General features: G+C 38.2%; 1 protein-coding gene across 5 annotated transcripts in view; it reads left to right on the top strand.

Annotated features, from left to right (window-relative positions):
• The first annotated feature begins 3,242 nt into the window (after positions 1-3,242).
• Positions 3,243-18,008, top strand: part of khdrbs2 (KH domain containing, RNA binding, signal transduction associated 2) — an 82,842-nt gene continuing 68,076 nt past the window's right edge. For all 5 annotated transcript variants that reach the window (XR_015778506.1, XR_015778508.1, XR_015778507.1 and 2 more), the window contains exon 1: positions 3,243-3,473. Coding sequence is in view for 2 of the 5 variants with exons in the window: in XM_088086778.1 (XP_087942904.1) it covers positions 3,383-3,473 (91 nt within the window). In the remaining 3 variants the exon portion in view is untranslated. The remainder of the gene's footprint in view (positions 3,474-18,008) is intronic.

The following is an 18,008-nucleotide window of genomic DNA, read 5'->3' as shown; positions in this document are numbered from 1 at the left end:
ATCAGGGTCTCTTAGTCTCCCAGATATATTAGCTACGGTAACTTTGCTCATCTTTAATGGCAAAACACCACATAGGTGAGATGAAAAGAACACTTTTCTTTATTAAACTCTGAGTAACGATGATTAATGACAACATGCACCCACAGTGGCCACACTTAGATTTAGAATAAATAAAGTTTTGTGCACTTCACTGCAAACTTTGAAATTATCTTTTTTTCTGATGTGTTGTAGAATACTTTTAAAGAATAATATTAGATCTTACATTAAAATGCAGTTCTGTCTCATTATTTTCTACAGCTGCACAATTAATCAATTGGTATTATCATTTGCCAACTAAATTGGTAACAAATTAATCATTTTGAGTAGTTGTTTATGAAAAATGCCAAAACTGCATGATTCCAGCCTCTTTACTGTGAATATTTCTGGTTTCTTTGCTCCTGTATGACAGAGAACTGATTATCTTTAGATTGTGGACAAAACAAGACATTTTAAGACATCCTTAAAGACGTTAGGAAACACTTACACAAATATTTTTCTGTGTTTTCTGGCACTTAATAGACCAAAGAACTATTCACATTATTGAGAAAATAAACAGATCAATGAACATTGAAAATAATAATAAGTCACAGCCCCATTGCTCTCTAGTGGCATTTTAAAATATTTTTAACAGTAACTACTTTGACCAAAGTAGTGCATATAAAAGGCAAAAGAAGCATAAAAGACATAAAAATTAATTCTCAGTCACCTAACACCGGTGTCTTTAGTTCCCCCACAGTCTTTATGATTCCTATCGGTGCAGTCAGAACCAACTCTAAAGGTCAAGTGGAGCTAAACTTGGACAATTACCAGCCTCTTCTGCTCAAATTGAATAGTGAGTATGTCAAGCAGCCTGTATGCCGTGCTGCACATGACTTCAGGACTCAAGTCAATATCACAGCTACTGGACAGAGAGGCGTTCATATAGGATGCATGCTTACATTGCTGACACCAACAATATAAGCATGCATGCTTCATAAAGACCTAATGAAGCATTCACTTGACATTGAAACTTCTTTAAGGTAGTGCCATATAATCCACCCTACAAGAAGACTTGACAGCCTTGAGCTCTAATATAACAGGAAGTGAATACCTTACATTATTCTAATTCTGGGATTACAGCTCTGCTCTTTAATGACGCAGGCTACTAAACATCTTACTGCATCAATGGTCATTGCTCTGTGTAGTCTACATACTTGCTTTATTTTAAAATATAAAGCAAATGCAGCATTTGAAGGACTGTCTTTTTTTTTGGGGTGGCCATGCTTTTATTTAGATTTGAACTAAATTACACTGTGATGGGATTACAAATTCATCCAGTCACACAAGGAGATAACAAATGAGGGATAATCTCAAATACTTTATACACTAGACAAAGTCAAATCCACATCAAACAGGAAACAAGAACTAACAGCATTTGTATTTGTCACTTCTCGTAAGCAACAACTATATAATGCAATTCAAAAGGAACTATTAGTCATAATTTTGCTGAGCTTTTTAAGCAAGATGCCACACAGTGATAATAAAACAGTAAAAATCCAGTTTCAATTCAGGTCTTGTAGCACATGAGGGTTCGGAACATAGACTGTAAAAAACAGTTCATGTTTACAGTCTATGGTTTAAAATGTTGTTGTCTAAATGCTGCCAAGACACAAGTGCAGTAGGATTAAGGAGAGAGGACAAGGTATAAATGAAACGTAGGGTGCCCAATTAAAGAAATAAATTGCATTATGTTGTTAGGTCTCCTGGTACACCTTCATTTAGAATACAGGTAATGAAAATACTTCAGAAATTACCACGTGCGAAACCAGGCAGCGAAATCTCAGCCATGCTGGCAGTGTTCAGCACCATGGAGAGCAACACACAGTGTTTGGTCCCTCAGGTTACACTCCTACACACTTTACTGCACATTTCTCACTCTTTACTACAGTTAAGGCTGCTCCAGTGAACTTTGGAAACTGTAAGAGAAACTCGCAGGCCACTGTACATTAATGTTTGCCTCAGCTCAGTGAAAAAACCAATTGGATAAGGATGTTTCAGAGATAAGGTAATACCTTTTACTAGTATGACATTACTGTTCAGCCACTAACTAAACTTGCATCATGTAAGCTCTAATTTAACAGTGCGGCTGTCGTCATGCATGCATTATGAGAAAATGGGCCCCTGGGTGTTTTTGAGTCTCTTTGTAGTTGTTTTGTGTCGCTTAATAGTCATTTTGTGGTTGTTTGTGGTTGTTTTGCCCCTTTTCGTGGTTGTTTTGTGTCCCTCAATGGTGAGTCTCTTTCTGGTTGTTTTGCAACTCTTAGTGGTCATTTTGAGTCTCTCTGTTGCTTAGCATCTCCTTGTGGTAATTTTGTTTCTCTTTGTAATTATGTTGCCCCTTTTCACAGTTGCAGTTTCCTTCTTTGCAGCTGTTTTACATCTCTTTGTAGTCCTTTTGTGGTCATTCCAAGTCTGTTTTAGGTCAATACATGTGTCTTTGTATTCTGTTTGTGTCTTTTTACACTGGTTTGCATGTCTTTGTAGTCTTTTTGTGTCTCTTTATGGCCATTTTGAGCATCTTCCAGAGTGCTACCTGCAAATTCAGAATGGGGGGCGGGGGACTAACACTTTGGGCCCCTGGGCCTGTGGCTGTAGACCGGCTAAGTAATCCATCCATGCTGGCACTGAATAACTGGCTTTTGATGGTGTGACTATAGGCCTATTTTTGTTTAAAACAATTGCGGCCACAAACCCTGTCATTGCATAGTATTCCTAAATTAAATTTCTTACTTCCGTTTTTTAAATTTACATAAAACTTTCATCAGAATTTCCCAGTTTGGGAGTGACATCATAGCAGGGACCAATGTCAGCCTCGATCAAGTAAAACCTCAACTTTTAAAAAAAAATTTTTAAATCCATTCCCTATGAGCACATCGCCCAATTGGTATGCGCTCAGCGGGGACCGTCTTTGTTTTCCAGCAGCGCCAGTCCCAGAATATGGCCAATAATGATGCTGAGGGGCGGGGAGCAGCGCGGTCTGCAGACCCACAGAGTCTGAGAGTCTGGCGGGGTGCCGAGGAGAGGCAGCAGGCAGCGGTGGCGGAGATGGGCTCACACCTTTGAATCACAACTCAACCTCGAGTCGCTCACACCTCTGAATCACACCTCAACCTCCAGGCAGGCATCTCGGAGACCCGGGACGACTATTTTTGTTGTGGAGGGGGTTTTTTGCTTGTGGCGCTCTGGTAGACTGAAGCGACCCAAAAGCGGGAGCGGGAAGGTTTATAGTTGCATTCCGACGCTCAGCACTCCTGCCGCCTCACCTGCACCTGCACGGCCGGTGAAGAGGTCCGCTGTGGTAATAATGCATCCAGATAAGTACTTACCTGAACTGGTGGCCGAGAAGAACAGCTTGGACCCCTCCTTCGTGCATGCGGTGCGTCTGCTTGCAGAAGGTAAGTCAGGTATTTTTCAAGTCTGATCTACTCTGAGCTTTGTTTATTAGAGGCATTCACCCTGCATATTCCCTGTAACTGAAAAACACCATTACATTGCATTTTAGTGGAGCACAGTAATGTAACGTGATTTTATTTAACACACTGCCCTTGACTCTTAACGCCTGCTTGATGACAGTGAACGTAATGAGCGCTGTGTTTAATGGAGGAGGCTGCTCTTTGGCGCCAGTGCATAACTTTTTTTAAGGTTTTTTTACCATCAAGGGAAGAAATGCAGTGAGCACATAAAGTAAAGTGTGTAAAGTCAGAGAGTCAGCACCTCTCATTGTAACCCACTGCCCTCCAAGGTCAAGCTCTTGCACACGCAACACAGAGCAAACAAACTGATCGTGGAGCAGTTCTGCAGGATGAAAAGGTTGAGAGGACTAATTGCTTTAATTGTGTGACTGACCTGATTCAAACTGTGCTGTCAGTAACTGGATAAAGAGCCAGGTTTTGTCTTTTCAGCATTAAGTAAAATCAGGATTGTTTGTTTTATCAGAAAAAAACAAGCCTCATGTTGTCAGAATGCACTCTGTATTTAGTAAACTTGACATCTTTGAGTTTTCTTCATTAAAAATGAAGCACATTTCTTCATCAGTCTGATGTTTTCAGAACTCAAGCTGAAATATAAGTGCTAATTAATTTCTAACAGTGGTCAAGGATTCCAATAAGGCAAAGAAAACTGTTTAATACACCTTTTAGGTGAATGTGAGATTCCCCTTCTCTTTATATCACCACTTATAATAACTGATAACTGTCATCAAGGTCACAGAGGGGACACGCTCCAATTGAGACAGATGTTCAACAGTCTTTCTTCTGATTTAATGTTACAGTATGTCTAACAGGGCGGTATAATCAGCTTCAACCTGCCGCATATAAAGTAGTCCTTCATTCTGAAGGTAGCCTTGGTGTCATTCACATGCTGAGAATGTGTCACTTTTGATAGGAAGCTCACCGTCGCAAAGCAAACATTAGAACTCAGCTTATTCAGTTCCAAGATGTAACTTTGCAATTTTCCTGTGCAAATACAGACTGAATGTGATCTGAAGGTTTAAGAGATGCTGTGCTTTTGTGGACGAATGAATATACTTTTATTCTGGTGTGACCAACCCAAAGGTGCTCAGAGCCCACATGGGCTTACAGGGCACAACTTTCATAACATACAGAGGCAAGAGAGAATAGGAGTTGTGTGAAAACATTGGATAGAAGCTTTAAAATGGCCAAAGTAAACACAGAATCCTTCATATCATGATAATAAACCTTCAATGACATCCTCAGTTAAGTGCACCATCATTCAAATTATGTAAACATTAATTGTGATCTGCATTAATCTTAATTTTAATCCTTGGAAACCTGAGCAAATAGACTTGTTTTTGTTCAAAAACATGGGAAGAAGGCAATGAGCAATGAAAGAAGAAATGGATAAAAAAAAAAAAAAATACCAAGAAATTAATACAAAGTGCAAGGAATTTATGTGAAAATAAAAATTGAAAATAAATAAAAAGAAAGTTTTTTAAAAAAAGAAGGAAATGACCTTGAAAAATGTTTGTTATATTTTAAATGTGCATTATAACAATTAAAAATATAGCTGTTCCCTAGCTTTTAAAAACAAAATCACAAATGTCTTTCGATATGTAGTACACTTCTTACCCAGTGGCTCATTTTCCTGTGTTTTTAAAAGAAATCACACCAGTTTGCATAGAGTTCAAAGATTTAAATACTTGTGAAAGGCGTCTACAAGCAGCACAAGAAAAGTGATGTTGCCTCAGCTTTCAAAGGGCTAAAGTAACAATTTGTCCCTTTTGAAGGCAACATCTGACTATATTCAATTAAGTAATTCATCGTGTGCCCAAATAAAACAACAAAATTGTACTCAAGCGATTATTTCTAATCGTTTCTGACATGTTTGTTAAAAGCGCTTCAGTCAAACTGTGTGTTGGATTAACATGCTCTGATTGGACGAGGCGGTGGCTTTGCTTTGGTGCTTTCTGCCCCTTGAGCTTTCCTGTTGAAATGTGTTGATGAGACACCTGACAGTCCCGCTCTTGTCGCTAACTGTGATGCAGATGGGATCATCTGTCACACAGTACACTTTGCCAAATTTACTCAAGGCTGACTCACATAGCCAGGAAACAAACAAAAAAATGCTGTCTTTATCGTATCCGCTGCAGTGAACAGCAACTAAAAAGGTGTTGTGTGTTTACCTTGTTTTTCATGTTTATTTCGTTCAGTTTAAGCAGTTTTTGTGAATTAATGAGGGATACACTTGCAATTTTGCATAAAATACAATACAGTAGAGCCTGCCACAATACAGAATAATACTGTAAACAAAAATTCAATACACTGCGGTAGATAGTAATACACTGCAATAGAATAGTATGAATAAAGTTTGCAAGGTCAACACAAAACAGTACGCATGCATCATACACAATCAGTATAATAAGTTGTCAGTTAAGACAGTCTTGTATTGTCAACTCTGAAAATGTTCAACATAATCATCCGTGGGCAGCATGTGAAATACTCTGTTCATAATTGTAACCACTTTCCTGCAGTTGTTATCATTTTCTGTCAGTCCACACTCATGGATAATGCAGACACATACAAATCAGTGGACAGCGAGACCAACTGCCAGGTTTATATATTCACAGCTATTTATCACTGAATAGCAAAGCATGTATGTAATCCTGCATTATTCACATCATGCACAATAAACAGCATAGCATGGCATTACCATGGTCTCCACTAACAGCTCCATATTTATGAAGTATGTGTTTAAATGATGATGCCACTAGAAAAAATCATTTGTCTTTCTTTGAGCAGATTTTAAGCTGTTTGGGACAAAGAAGGTGGGTGGGGATAATTCTCCCCCTAATTCTCATTCTTGTTTCCTTTGATAGTGAAAGTACTGATAAAAAAGTGAAGATAATTTGAATAGCTTTTTGTTATACACATTCAAAAGAATGTGAATACATTTTTTTGTATTAGTTGTGGAGGCATTTTCTCCCCAAAACTGCTCCGTTTGGACACAAAGACAGATTATTTTAATGCAGTATAAACCTAATGATTGCTGAAATTGTCATAAAAGTTAATCATTTTAAGTGTTGCACTTAAATTTTCCTCTGATTACATAACAGCAAAGTTTTTATAAAAGCAGCCCACTCTCACAAAAAAAAAACCCAAACCCAAAACGGCCATATAGGTTGACGATGCAAGCATTTTATTAGAAATCATAGTTAAAGGGACTGCAAGGTGGCACCCTCTGGTAGCCTTTGTAATTTTTATGGGAGCAAAGGAGGAAGTGAGGTGAGTATTTGACTTTTTGCTCATTCTTTCCATGTAGAATTTGAACGAGTTTCAGTGGGACAGGGCACTCATGTAATAGGCTATAGCTAGTAAATGAGCAAAGCCGTTTAAACTAATGCGTGCTAACAACGTTAATCACAGATTGGAAATGTTCTGCATTTTTTGCTGACGCTGAATATATATATTTTCTAAATCTAATCACCTAACTTTGTCGCCTTTACCTAACCACAAAGTTTTACAGCGTAAATGCGATTTCATAACGTTAAGGACGTGTTTAAAACTGCAACTGTTAGGGCAGAAATATATGTTGTATTTGGGTCTGTCATATAGCCCCATGTCATTTTGGAAGTCAGTGGAAATCAACCTGTTCTGTCTTTTAGGTCTGAGAGATTGTTGTTTAAAAGTGGGTTGTAGTTCAAGTCAAGAAAAGGAAGCCTTTAATAGATATCAATGGTTTTCCTACATGCCACGTAGCCCAGCCCTGTCATGAAAACAAAAAAAGGGATTCCTAATGAGGTGAAAAGACAGAGAGGCAGGAGTGAAACAACATCGCCTTTTGAGAAAAACAGAAGGCAGGTGCTTGGTATGATTCCACTTTTAGGGTAAAGGGGACATCATTTTTGCAATCACAGGATCTAGTTTTCACTAAGCATTTTGACAGGGTATGTAATATATCAAATGCCCTCACAAAATGCCGCTAGGCACAGCAACAACACAAACAAATCTGCATGAGATTTGAAGGATGTGGGCTTCTCTGAATAAAAGATGAGTATAGATATGGAGGAGGACCAACACCGTGACTCATGTCAAGTAAGAGAGCAAGAACATAAGAAAATCCTTACATCTGTTGCCGCTTTTTGCCAGTTTAATGCCTGTTAAGTTTGATAATTGGAGCTTAAACTGTCTTTGTCTTGAAAAACGACATTATCTGAGTTCAAAACACCCTTTAATCCATGTAATATATTAGCTTTATACTCATCGTGTTCACTTTCTTCTTGCTGTTTGGGCAAAAAGTTTTCACTCTCGCACTGAGCTTCTTGTGATTCTCATGGTTACCAAGGAACCAGCAGTTATTTGCAGTGTTTGTCAGTTTCTGCTTGCACACATTATATACTGTATGTAAGAGTAAACTCTGTGCCACATACTGATGAAAATGCTAAATCAAGACTGCATTGAAAACAAGCTCACACCACAGTTTGGGCAACGACCCTTTAACTTTAATTAAAATTTATCAGACAATGCATGAACCCGTGTGATGCACTGCAGCCGATTTAGCCTTAGTTTCACTCTGCTGATAATGAAGAGCTATAATTAAATCTAGAAAGCTTCAATGAGTGACTGTTAAGGAGATATACATCTTATATACTCTGGCTATATGAGGCTTTATATGCAAAAAGAGTTGTCACTTTTTGCACAGTGCAGAATTAAACTGAGGTACAAATACATATTGCAGGAGCTTTTCGTCAACACATGCAAGTGGCGGGCTCAGACTGGAAAGTATAACTTCTATTAAGTCTTACATGCTTACAATTGATTTGGATGATGCTTCACCAACAGAGTGGAGTTCTCGCTCTAAGAATTGATTTGCATTTAATCTCTCTCTCTCTCTTCTTTATAAATTGTTGCTCACATTTTCAGTGTATCCATTATAACCCTGCCTGGTATCCAACAGTGACCCGGCTCATAGCGGGGAGATAAACAACAGCCCATGTGGTATGACCTATCAAAAGGACACAAAAATTACATTTCGGGAAAGTGAGACATTGCATTACATTTTCGGGCATTTAGCCGATGCTCTTATCAAGAGTGACTTACAATGAGCACACGGGTCGAATAAGATTAGACTCCAAGGTCGTGAGCATTTCAAGCAACTGAAATGAGTGGATGAGCTGAAGCAGCAGACAAAAGATATGAGGTATCAGATTATGTTGCTGTGCCTCTTGAATTTTCACATGTAGTGGAAAAGTTCTAATTAAAGATTCAGAAGTGGGATTTTTGTTTATGTCAAAACAAGGGGAAGTAAAGGTGTAACACAGGCATCAGGTATTTGGGAAATAAGCTATATTAGTGTCTTTATGATGCTTATAAAGTCTTTCAATTCACTTGTAAGTCGTGACAGATTTGAAGTGATTGGCGGATTTACAACAAATTATATTTGATCCTTTAACACAGCTTCCAACGGTGTGTTAGTCAGAGGTCATATGAAAAAAAAACATTATTTTGTTGTAAAATACAATCATAGTTTGGTTACAGTTCTAGGGTTTTGTTCAGGTTTTTACTCACTCAGTCTTTCCTCAGTTTTTTATTAATCATTGTAGCACCACATGCTGATGAAGGCTAATGTGCTGTTGCATCCAACATACCAGTAATTACATTTACACAGACTGTCCCATCAGACAAGGAAATAAAGTGCTTCAGCGAACAGGATGCCAAGTTAACACATTTAGGACTGGAAAAAAAACAGATACACATCCAGCTCATGAAGGAACAAATTAACAAATCAAAGAATAAATCAGTCAATCATTAGTGTACTTTTTTTGCACAGATATTAATATCTACAATTGTATGACAATGTTAACAGTGCAAGACACTAACATTTATTCTAATGAAATATATGTAAAATATGTGAATTTAATTGCATGGTACAAAATAATACATTGATTAACAACCAAAATAAATCTAATAACATACATCAACCGTTTTATCTTAAAAATTCAGCTACGTTCATTCAAGGAGAAAGCAGCGACAATGTATCAGAATACTTTGCAAAGCTCCATTCTGCCGAAAATTCAACACACCAAATGATCCATCAAACAAAATCTACCACCTTTGTCTCCTTATCGGCCCGCTACCTTATGTCCACTACCTATATCAAAACATATGAATAATGTATAGAAATGTGTTGAACATGCACTAACATCCATAAAAATCATCTTTAAACATACTGCAAAAGTATTAAGACATAAGATAAAATAAGGGAATAGTAATAATAACACATAAAATAAAATCTGCGTATAACAGCCAGACTGGCACAAATAAAACACAAATACCACACTGCATTGAAACTATTCCATATAATATATCTTCAAATAGAATAAAGAATACTTGTTGATGCACGGGTGTATATTATGTATATATTTAAGTCCCACATTTTAATAACATCCCATATTAAGAGACTCTATGTCGCTAAAATATTGCATATTATGGAGAGAAACAGATGTGTAAACGATAATGAATTTTGCATCACACCATGGACCATGCTGACTACCAAAGCTGAATTTGGAAAGTCAAAGCCAACATAAAAATCATGTATATGAAGATATAAAACAGACTTACCAACACAGTAACAATTATGACAACAGTGCAAAAATACAATATGTACCTAGAAATTAAAGTGGCATTGTTAATATTAAGATCTAAATCAGAAATGGTTCATTTCTAAGTCAGTTTGCACGTACAATGATTTTGACTTTGTGATTTGGTGTTTTACAATCCTCTCGAAATATTGTGCAAAAATATAGACATAATAACAATAATAATAACAACAACAAAAATAATAATATACTAATACTAATAATAATAATAACAATAGATAAGAATTGAATATATAATAAAAGTCTATCATGGCTAGAAGGCTGCATTCATTATAACAATACCACATTGCATTCAAACTATACCACAGCATATATCCTCAGATATAATAAAGCATACCTGTTACATCGCAGGTGTTTAATATGTGTAGGTTGTATATGTCAGACCTTGGGCCACGTTGCATACCAAAGCGGAGTTTGGAGATTGTTCTCGATCCTGTCTGACTTGTAAGTAGTTGTAATAAATAGCTGATTATTAAAACACCATCACGATTAAAATGTCTGTAATTCACTTGCTTTTTAATATGTAATTTGTATGAGTGGTGATTACTTTTTCACTTCACTGTCCATCGCACACAGCAGAGAATTTGAAGATGGCATTATAATTAGACTGAAGATTTAATACTTTATCACCATGTCAACAGGCTGGATGTATTTTTTGCCTCAGGGCAGCTCAGTTAAAAACACATAAACAGCATGTGGCCAAAACAGTGACGCATATTTTCGACCCCGATTTACACTTATGAGCCCAGAGTGAAAAAGGACAAAAGCTAATTGCACATCTTGTGGTCCGTTCCCTCCACCAGGTCCACTCTGCAAAGCGGCACATTATTACTTCCTCTTTATGTGTTTGATGTGAACAAGCAATTAGGTATAGGAGAGTAATTAGACTGATTCATTTCTGTTCCCATTGCCAAGTCGTTATTGTAGATATACCAGTTAGTAAATAGAAGAAATCAGTGAATAATTTCGCTGTCTAAAGGCTAATGGCAGCACTCAACAAAGCCTTTGTGTTTGACCTCTTACTGCAGTAACTGCTTCCAGCACAATGAAGCAAATAAACTAATAATCTCAATTCAGTATTGTCTGGTTCAGCACTGCGTAAATCAAAACATTCTGGATGAGCATTTTAATATCAACCAACAGACTTTCTAGACTTACAGTAATTGACTGTTTTCACAGATTTTTAGGGATTTTATGTAAGCATAAAAACAAACAAGTGCTGTTCAGCTGTAACTTATCAAAAATGGCTATGTACAGCCAAAATACAACTTCCAGCATCTAAACCTGAAAGAAGTGAGGTTTTGTTTTGCAAGCAATTTACTAACGGCAGATTTTTTCTTTAATGCTTGTCCATCAGTTTGCAGGTTATTCAAGGTTTCCAGTCTTTCAGCCAGCTTTGCAAAATAAAAGGTGAGCAGAGTGAAAAAAAGATGGGGAGGATGCTTACTGTGTGCATTACTTGTCTACACAGAGCACATGCCAGATATCAGGACATCCTGAGTTTGCTTCTCTTGGGTGTGATGAGGTTCATCTTCATGCTTGGTTTTATCTCATCAAATCCCTCAGTGGCATGACATCGCAACAGTGTGGGGATTAATCAAGCCTGCGTTGAAAGAATTAATTTTGATTGGGTTTAATTATTACAGTGACCTGTTTTATCACTCTATGAATGTATTTTTAGTGAGTTTTCTCTGCATCTACTTTTCTCTGGTGACCCATCAGAAAAAAAAGAGCCCTCAAGCAGTGCACTAACAGCCAATTTGATCTAACCAACATCATCTCAGGGTTGAAAGCATACACATTTTACAAACAGCTCCTATTCACCAACAAAGTGCATGTTTTAGCAGCATGGACTGTATGGCAAACAACAGCTGAAATCCAATAAAGCTACGATGTAAGGATAAACAGCAGAGCAGTAAACATATTATCTCCAACAAATGGTGCAGCTCCCATTCCCCCTTCTAGTGATGTTATTGAACTGCACGCATGCTTTTTTGCACTGAAAGTAGCTCAAATATTGTAGGATATTTAAGTGTTCTTTTAAGCAAACTAGAGCTTCTGGGGAATTTTAGATGGCTGGATTTAGACGTACATGTAGTGAAAGATTTCACTTAATCAGTGAAGCACAGTCCATCACAATAAATATATTTGTTCATGATTATTTTTTTACTCAGCAATAATATGCAGTTTAGTAACTAAATGCTTTCCAGTGGTGCAGCTGGTTTACTGAGGGCAGATTAGATGAAAACTGATTTTTTTAAAGCTGTCTTGTAGATTCAGTATGTAAGATTCAGAGACCTTTATTGGCAGAAATGGAAAATAATTTTCAGAACTATGTTTTTTATCAGTGTATGATCACCTGAAAGTACGAATCATTGTGTTTTTGTTACCTTAGAATGAGACAATTATATCTGCATACAAAGTAGGTCCTCTTTCATGGAGTCTGCCATGGTGTTTCTTTTTTTTCTTAATTATTGGCTTTTTAACTATTATTGGATAGAACAGCTACAGCATGAAAAGGGGAGAGAGAGAGAATGACATGCAGCAAAGAGCCAAAGGATGGCTTTGAATCTGCAGCCCCTGATGCAAGCTTTACCAGATGAGCTACTGGATGCCCCAGCGTATTGTTTCTACAGTAGCCCAGAACAAACAAACCCAACTCTGGCTCAAGGGGGCACCCAGGAGCTCAGCTGGTAAAACGGGTGCCCCATGTACAGAGGCTACGTCCTCGCTGCAGCTGCCGCGGGTTCGATACTAATCTCGGCCCTTTGCTGCATGTGGTCCCCTCTCACTCTCCCTTTCATACTTAAACTGTCCTATCTGATAAAAGCAAGAGACCCCAAAAAAATCTTTAAAAAAGCCTAAAACTGGCTCTAGATAGGGCCACTCACGTTTTCGTGCCAGCCACCATAGTTCTCACACTTGACACACGGGACAAGTCTAAGTTTGTTGCAATCTGCAACCTAACTGCTAGATGCCGCTAAGTCCTAAACACTAGACCTGTAATAGTGAATCTGAATGATACCAAATCTGACGTATCCTCATACAACATTTTTATGATATCCTCCGAAAATACACACAACAATTTATAAGATATGTAAGGAATTAGTGCCCCATGAATGACGTTACATATTTAACATAAAGTTACTGAGGTTAGGATTGTAAAAAAATAAAACTAGGTGATGATCTACCTTTAAATGATTCAGTTCACCCAAAGATCACACTATTCTAAGTTCTGTTCTCCTGGGTAAAGTCCGGGGGGAAAATCTTGTGTTTTGTGACTTTACCACCACCCCAACCTGCCTCCTTAAGGAGCACTTCCTTCTTTTCTTCAAGGCTATAAAATAAAGGCTGGGACATGATCTTTAACCCCAGGGGAGCTGTGGGGTATGACACATGGGCAATTTAACTGGAGCTTCAATGTTGGCGGGTGAACGGGCAGTGTTAAAAATAAAAGGATGGTGTCCATTCAGTTGCTCTTTGTGTACTCTTTTAAGCCTCCTTGGGTGCACTCAGCCTGACAGAACTTTCTGTCTAAACTCGAATAGATGGCAGCCAATATGCAAAAGAATGTTTTTTACATACAAGCAGTTGTTTATTGTCTTTTATGAAATATCTTTTCAATAACTGCAGAATTGTAACATTCACCCATATCTTATTTTTTTCATGTAAAATGTATATTCCAATTCAAGGCCAGCTGCAAACACCTCAGTGAAACGAATCAGTCATCACCACGTTCTGTGATAGAGCACCAGATATATACAAATTTGGTGCATTACTTTTCATGAGAAAACATTAAAAAAGTCTGTAAGAACAGCCAGGAATTTCTGGAATAGAAATCAATTTACTGCAATTGTGAATGCAGTTTGGTGTGTATCTGTTCATATTTTACTGGCATTCAGGATAAATGAATTTCAAACTATTCTCCAGTCTGTGTTGATGCTCTATGTTGCTGCACACAGACCAAAGCAGATGTATTTAACCTTAAGCCATGGCAGGCTGACTGAGCACATTTTCTCTTTTTCAGCAAAACTCGTACAGTTGCACACATTTATCTGTTAGCTGCCCAGTTAAACCACAGTCGTTGTTTTTTTTTTTTCATTCTTGGCTGTTGAGCGGCTCTGCTGAAGCAGTTTTGGCAGTGCAATAGAGGGGATCAAGAGCACCAGAATAGTCGCTGAGAGTGTTTTACTCATTCAGTTCTCCCAATGAGATTTTTTTCATCCTGTGTGAGGAATGAAACCAGTGACCTTCAAAGTAAATTCCCGCTCCTCTGATGTTTAGGCTCCCGTTGGTCCCTGCCACATATTTGACAACGATGATATTGGTGTGAATGTTTCCCAAGATTTATAAATTGTAAGCTCATCCTCCTCTTCTTCTCTCTCTTTCCCGGTCTCTCTGTCTCTCTCTCTTTCTCACACAATTTGCTTCTGAGTTCACTGGCAGGCTGCAGACCAGAATAAAGGTGCTTCCCATTATGCACTGTTCCAGAGTGTAATCATCTTCACGGGCTAGAAAAACATCATTACTCTATTCAAATGATATGAAAGTGAAACACTTCACAATGGAAATATGGCCAAAAACAAATTCTCTCCAACATGACGGAGATCAGAACTGAACTTTGAGGAAATCAAGAAATAAATGCTTGATGAAACCTTGAAATAAAATCTGTTAAAATCCAAATGAGCTTTATTTGACTGGTATGACTAACAAACATGCACGCTATGGCTAGGTGCACATGTAGAATTACCCACATATCGGGTGATTTATCATGTTTGCCTCATTTTGCATTGAGGGAAGTCCAACTGACTGAAACATTTGAATATTTTCACTGTTTCTACAGTCCTAATAGATGGGATTTAAAAAGCATTTAAAATCCAGACACAAGTCTGGATTTCTTTTGTTCTCTGAGTGGGAGTCCTCCTTTTCTGCTCAATACTTTTTCCTTGACCACAGCACCAGCACAGAGGAAAAAGAAAGGACAACATGACTAGCAAACACACGAAAATATGCTGAAATGACCAAAAGTTTAACAAACAACATGTCAGTCCAATTTTAGAACAAAACACAATACACCGTCTAGAATTAAATGTAAGTTGTCTTCTAATTGGTTAGTTTTCTGCTCATTTTGAGCATATGTTGTCATTTTTTTTTTTTGTCGTATAGCCTTTTCTAAATCAACGTTCCCCCCCAGTCCCCTTTGTAGCTACAACCAGTAACTCTATAGCATGGTCTGTTTTGCAGTTGTACGCTAGCTTGGTTGGTCGGTCTGCAAAAATTCCTGGAGGTTGAAATTTGGCATGGAGGTTGCAGAAATTGAGAGTTCATGCTTGTATTGTAATTGCATTTTTCTCCATGACTTGAGTGGATGTCCATCCTATACTACAACAAAGATCCTCTTGACTTTCCCTGACGCTACTTCTGCCTTTGCTGATCATTCTTAGTGCTGCTAGAAGGCTTTGTGGCTTGGAAATAATGGCAAATGTATTGTTTTGGGGTGTTTGCTGAAGCTAATGGTGCTATCATCTCAAGAGGATAGTCTTGTCTACAGCCTAGTAGTTGAGGATTATTAAAGAGTCTATAGTTTTGCAGGTCTCTAGTTACAAAACCAAAGTATTGTGTGAATTACACTTTAAACCTGATGCTGGCACTAGTGGAAAGTAAAGGGGATTACCAGATTTGTTGGAATTCATCCTCTATGGACCATGGTAATACACAAATAACTTGCTTATGTAGGTTATATGCAAACTGTGGTGCATTACCTTTTCGTAGGTATAGTGCATGAGAACAGTGAGATTACAGTCTGCTGTGGACAGATTGACTGACTTTTGCATCTCCAGAGCTCAAAAAATGAACTTCCTCCTACTGTAGTTATATTTTTAGCTTGTAACGATACAGTACCTGGTCCTCTTTATATAAAAACAGAGTAAGTTCAAAATATCCAAGTGTTTACACACACCACAGGTTGTGTTTGACTCATCTCCTCAGGCAAGAATACATAAATGCTATTTTTAAAAGGCGCATTTTGTAGGCTCCTGCTATCCTGGGACATCTGCCTTGTGTTAACTGTCACATAAGCGGGTGTGAATCAGTGTTGTTGATGTGAATAATGGTTGGAAGGGTATTTCAATGTGTGATTCTACAAGAGGTTTCAGGTGCAGTCTGTACCCAGTGGCAGGTGATGGTTGTGTCAGAGTTCATGAAGTTTACCAGACAGGGTTCTTTCTACTACAGCCTCACAGTGGGACGTGAAAAGACACTTATTCGTGTACATTTTTGTACGTAATGAACAAAACTCTTTCCTCGGTAAATAGTTAGTTAAGGCTATACCATCTGGCACTGACTTCTACATACTTAAAAACTTAGACCTATAGTTTTTTTTGCTCCCATTTTGACAATCTCTATTTTTAGGCACTCTTGAAGCTTTGGTGAGACTCATCTCACAGAGAAACTGAAAGAAAGTGAAGACAGAATGTCCCAATTTAAACCATCTTCCTTGGACAATCAGGCACAATCAGAGAGATTGTGTCACGCTGGAAGAAATCTTTGCATTTCAAGCTGTTGGAGTATCGTCTTGATGATTTCACAGACAACAGCAGCATCAAACAAGCGAACCTTCATGTATGATACAAAACTGAAATGAAATGGCCTGGAAAGAAGGGATCATTAAGCTGGAGTTATGGACGTCCAGAAGGTTATGTCAAGGCAAAGTCTCCGAAGGACACTTTGCTGTGGAGCACTTTTCCAACAAGACAATGGTATTTCAACACAAACTTAAATTGTTGAATTCTAACAAGGATTTCAAGGTGTATTAAGCCGCTTTTGAGGACGTTTTTCTGTCCAAAGTCAATCTCCTTTCTTAGTGAACAGAAAAACAGAGATATGCATTAATTCAAATTTAATACGTTGTTGAGGGATAGAACATTTATTTGTCCAAACTTCTTCCCCGTAATGAAATGTCCAATTGGCCAGGGGTGTTTTTAACCTCACAGCTTTGTCCACTGGCGGTTGACAGCTCAGATAAGGGTGAAGTGCTCCTCTCTAAATGAACTCTCGAGTTTCAATATAGCAGCTCAGGAGCAGTCTGTGACTCGTTTTCGGGCTTTTTCAGTAACATCTTTTATTGTCCAGCCAGTGTGTTGCAGGCTGATAATTGTAAATCCGGTGGGTATTAATTAGCGGCAGAGGAGGATCCCCGCTAGGTGGACAACAGATAGCTTAATTTCTAGAGCACTTAATGTTTTGCCAGTGGTTGAGCACAAGTGCTATAAAATGCATCAATCAAGAAACAGCACCATTCAGGGTGTTCCTGTCAAGCTGAGCCGGACCGTTAATATCCACCTCTCATCTCTCATCTTATTGCATTAAGGCTGGCGACACACAAGAGCACTATAGGGCCAATTTGCACAAGATTTGCCCATTTTGCAAATTATTAGGAGAGACTGCAGTTTGATTGGAACCAATGATCTGCAAATATGATCTTAATATGAGAGTTCGCAGATCCAATCTTAACCACCCCACTTGACTTTTACCCGATAACATCAAGCAATTTTTTTATGTTTAATCCGCCATCTGCGCGACTCCTGTGCTGTGTGGGGACCAGAGACTGCTGACAGCCCTCAAGAGCTCAGTTTGCAGCGAAGTGAGGCACAGCGAGCTGAGTGTGACTGTTTGCCTCTGTTGTTATTTTGATTGGAATTACTGGATCATGAGATTACAGGGCCCGATGTAAAAGGACGTATCAGGAGTCAGCTGGATAATCTCATATCATTAAAGTTTGCAGTGTGAGCATATTTACAGCTGAGACACAAAATAA

This window comes from Plectropomus leopardus, chromosome 13 (assembly GCF_026936395.1).
Source record: "Plectropomus leopardus strain MGB_pleo_1.0 chromosome 13, ASM2693639v1, whole genome shotgun sequence".
In the NCBI taxonomy this organism is placed as follows: Eukaryota; Metazoa; Chordata; class Actinopteri; order Perciformes; family Serranidae; genus Plectropomus; species Plectropomus leopardus.
The sequence above is the reverse complement of the archived record's forward strand: the minus strand, read 5'-3'. Positions and strand labels throughout refer to the sequence as shown.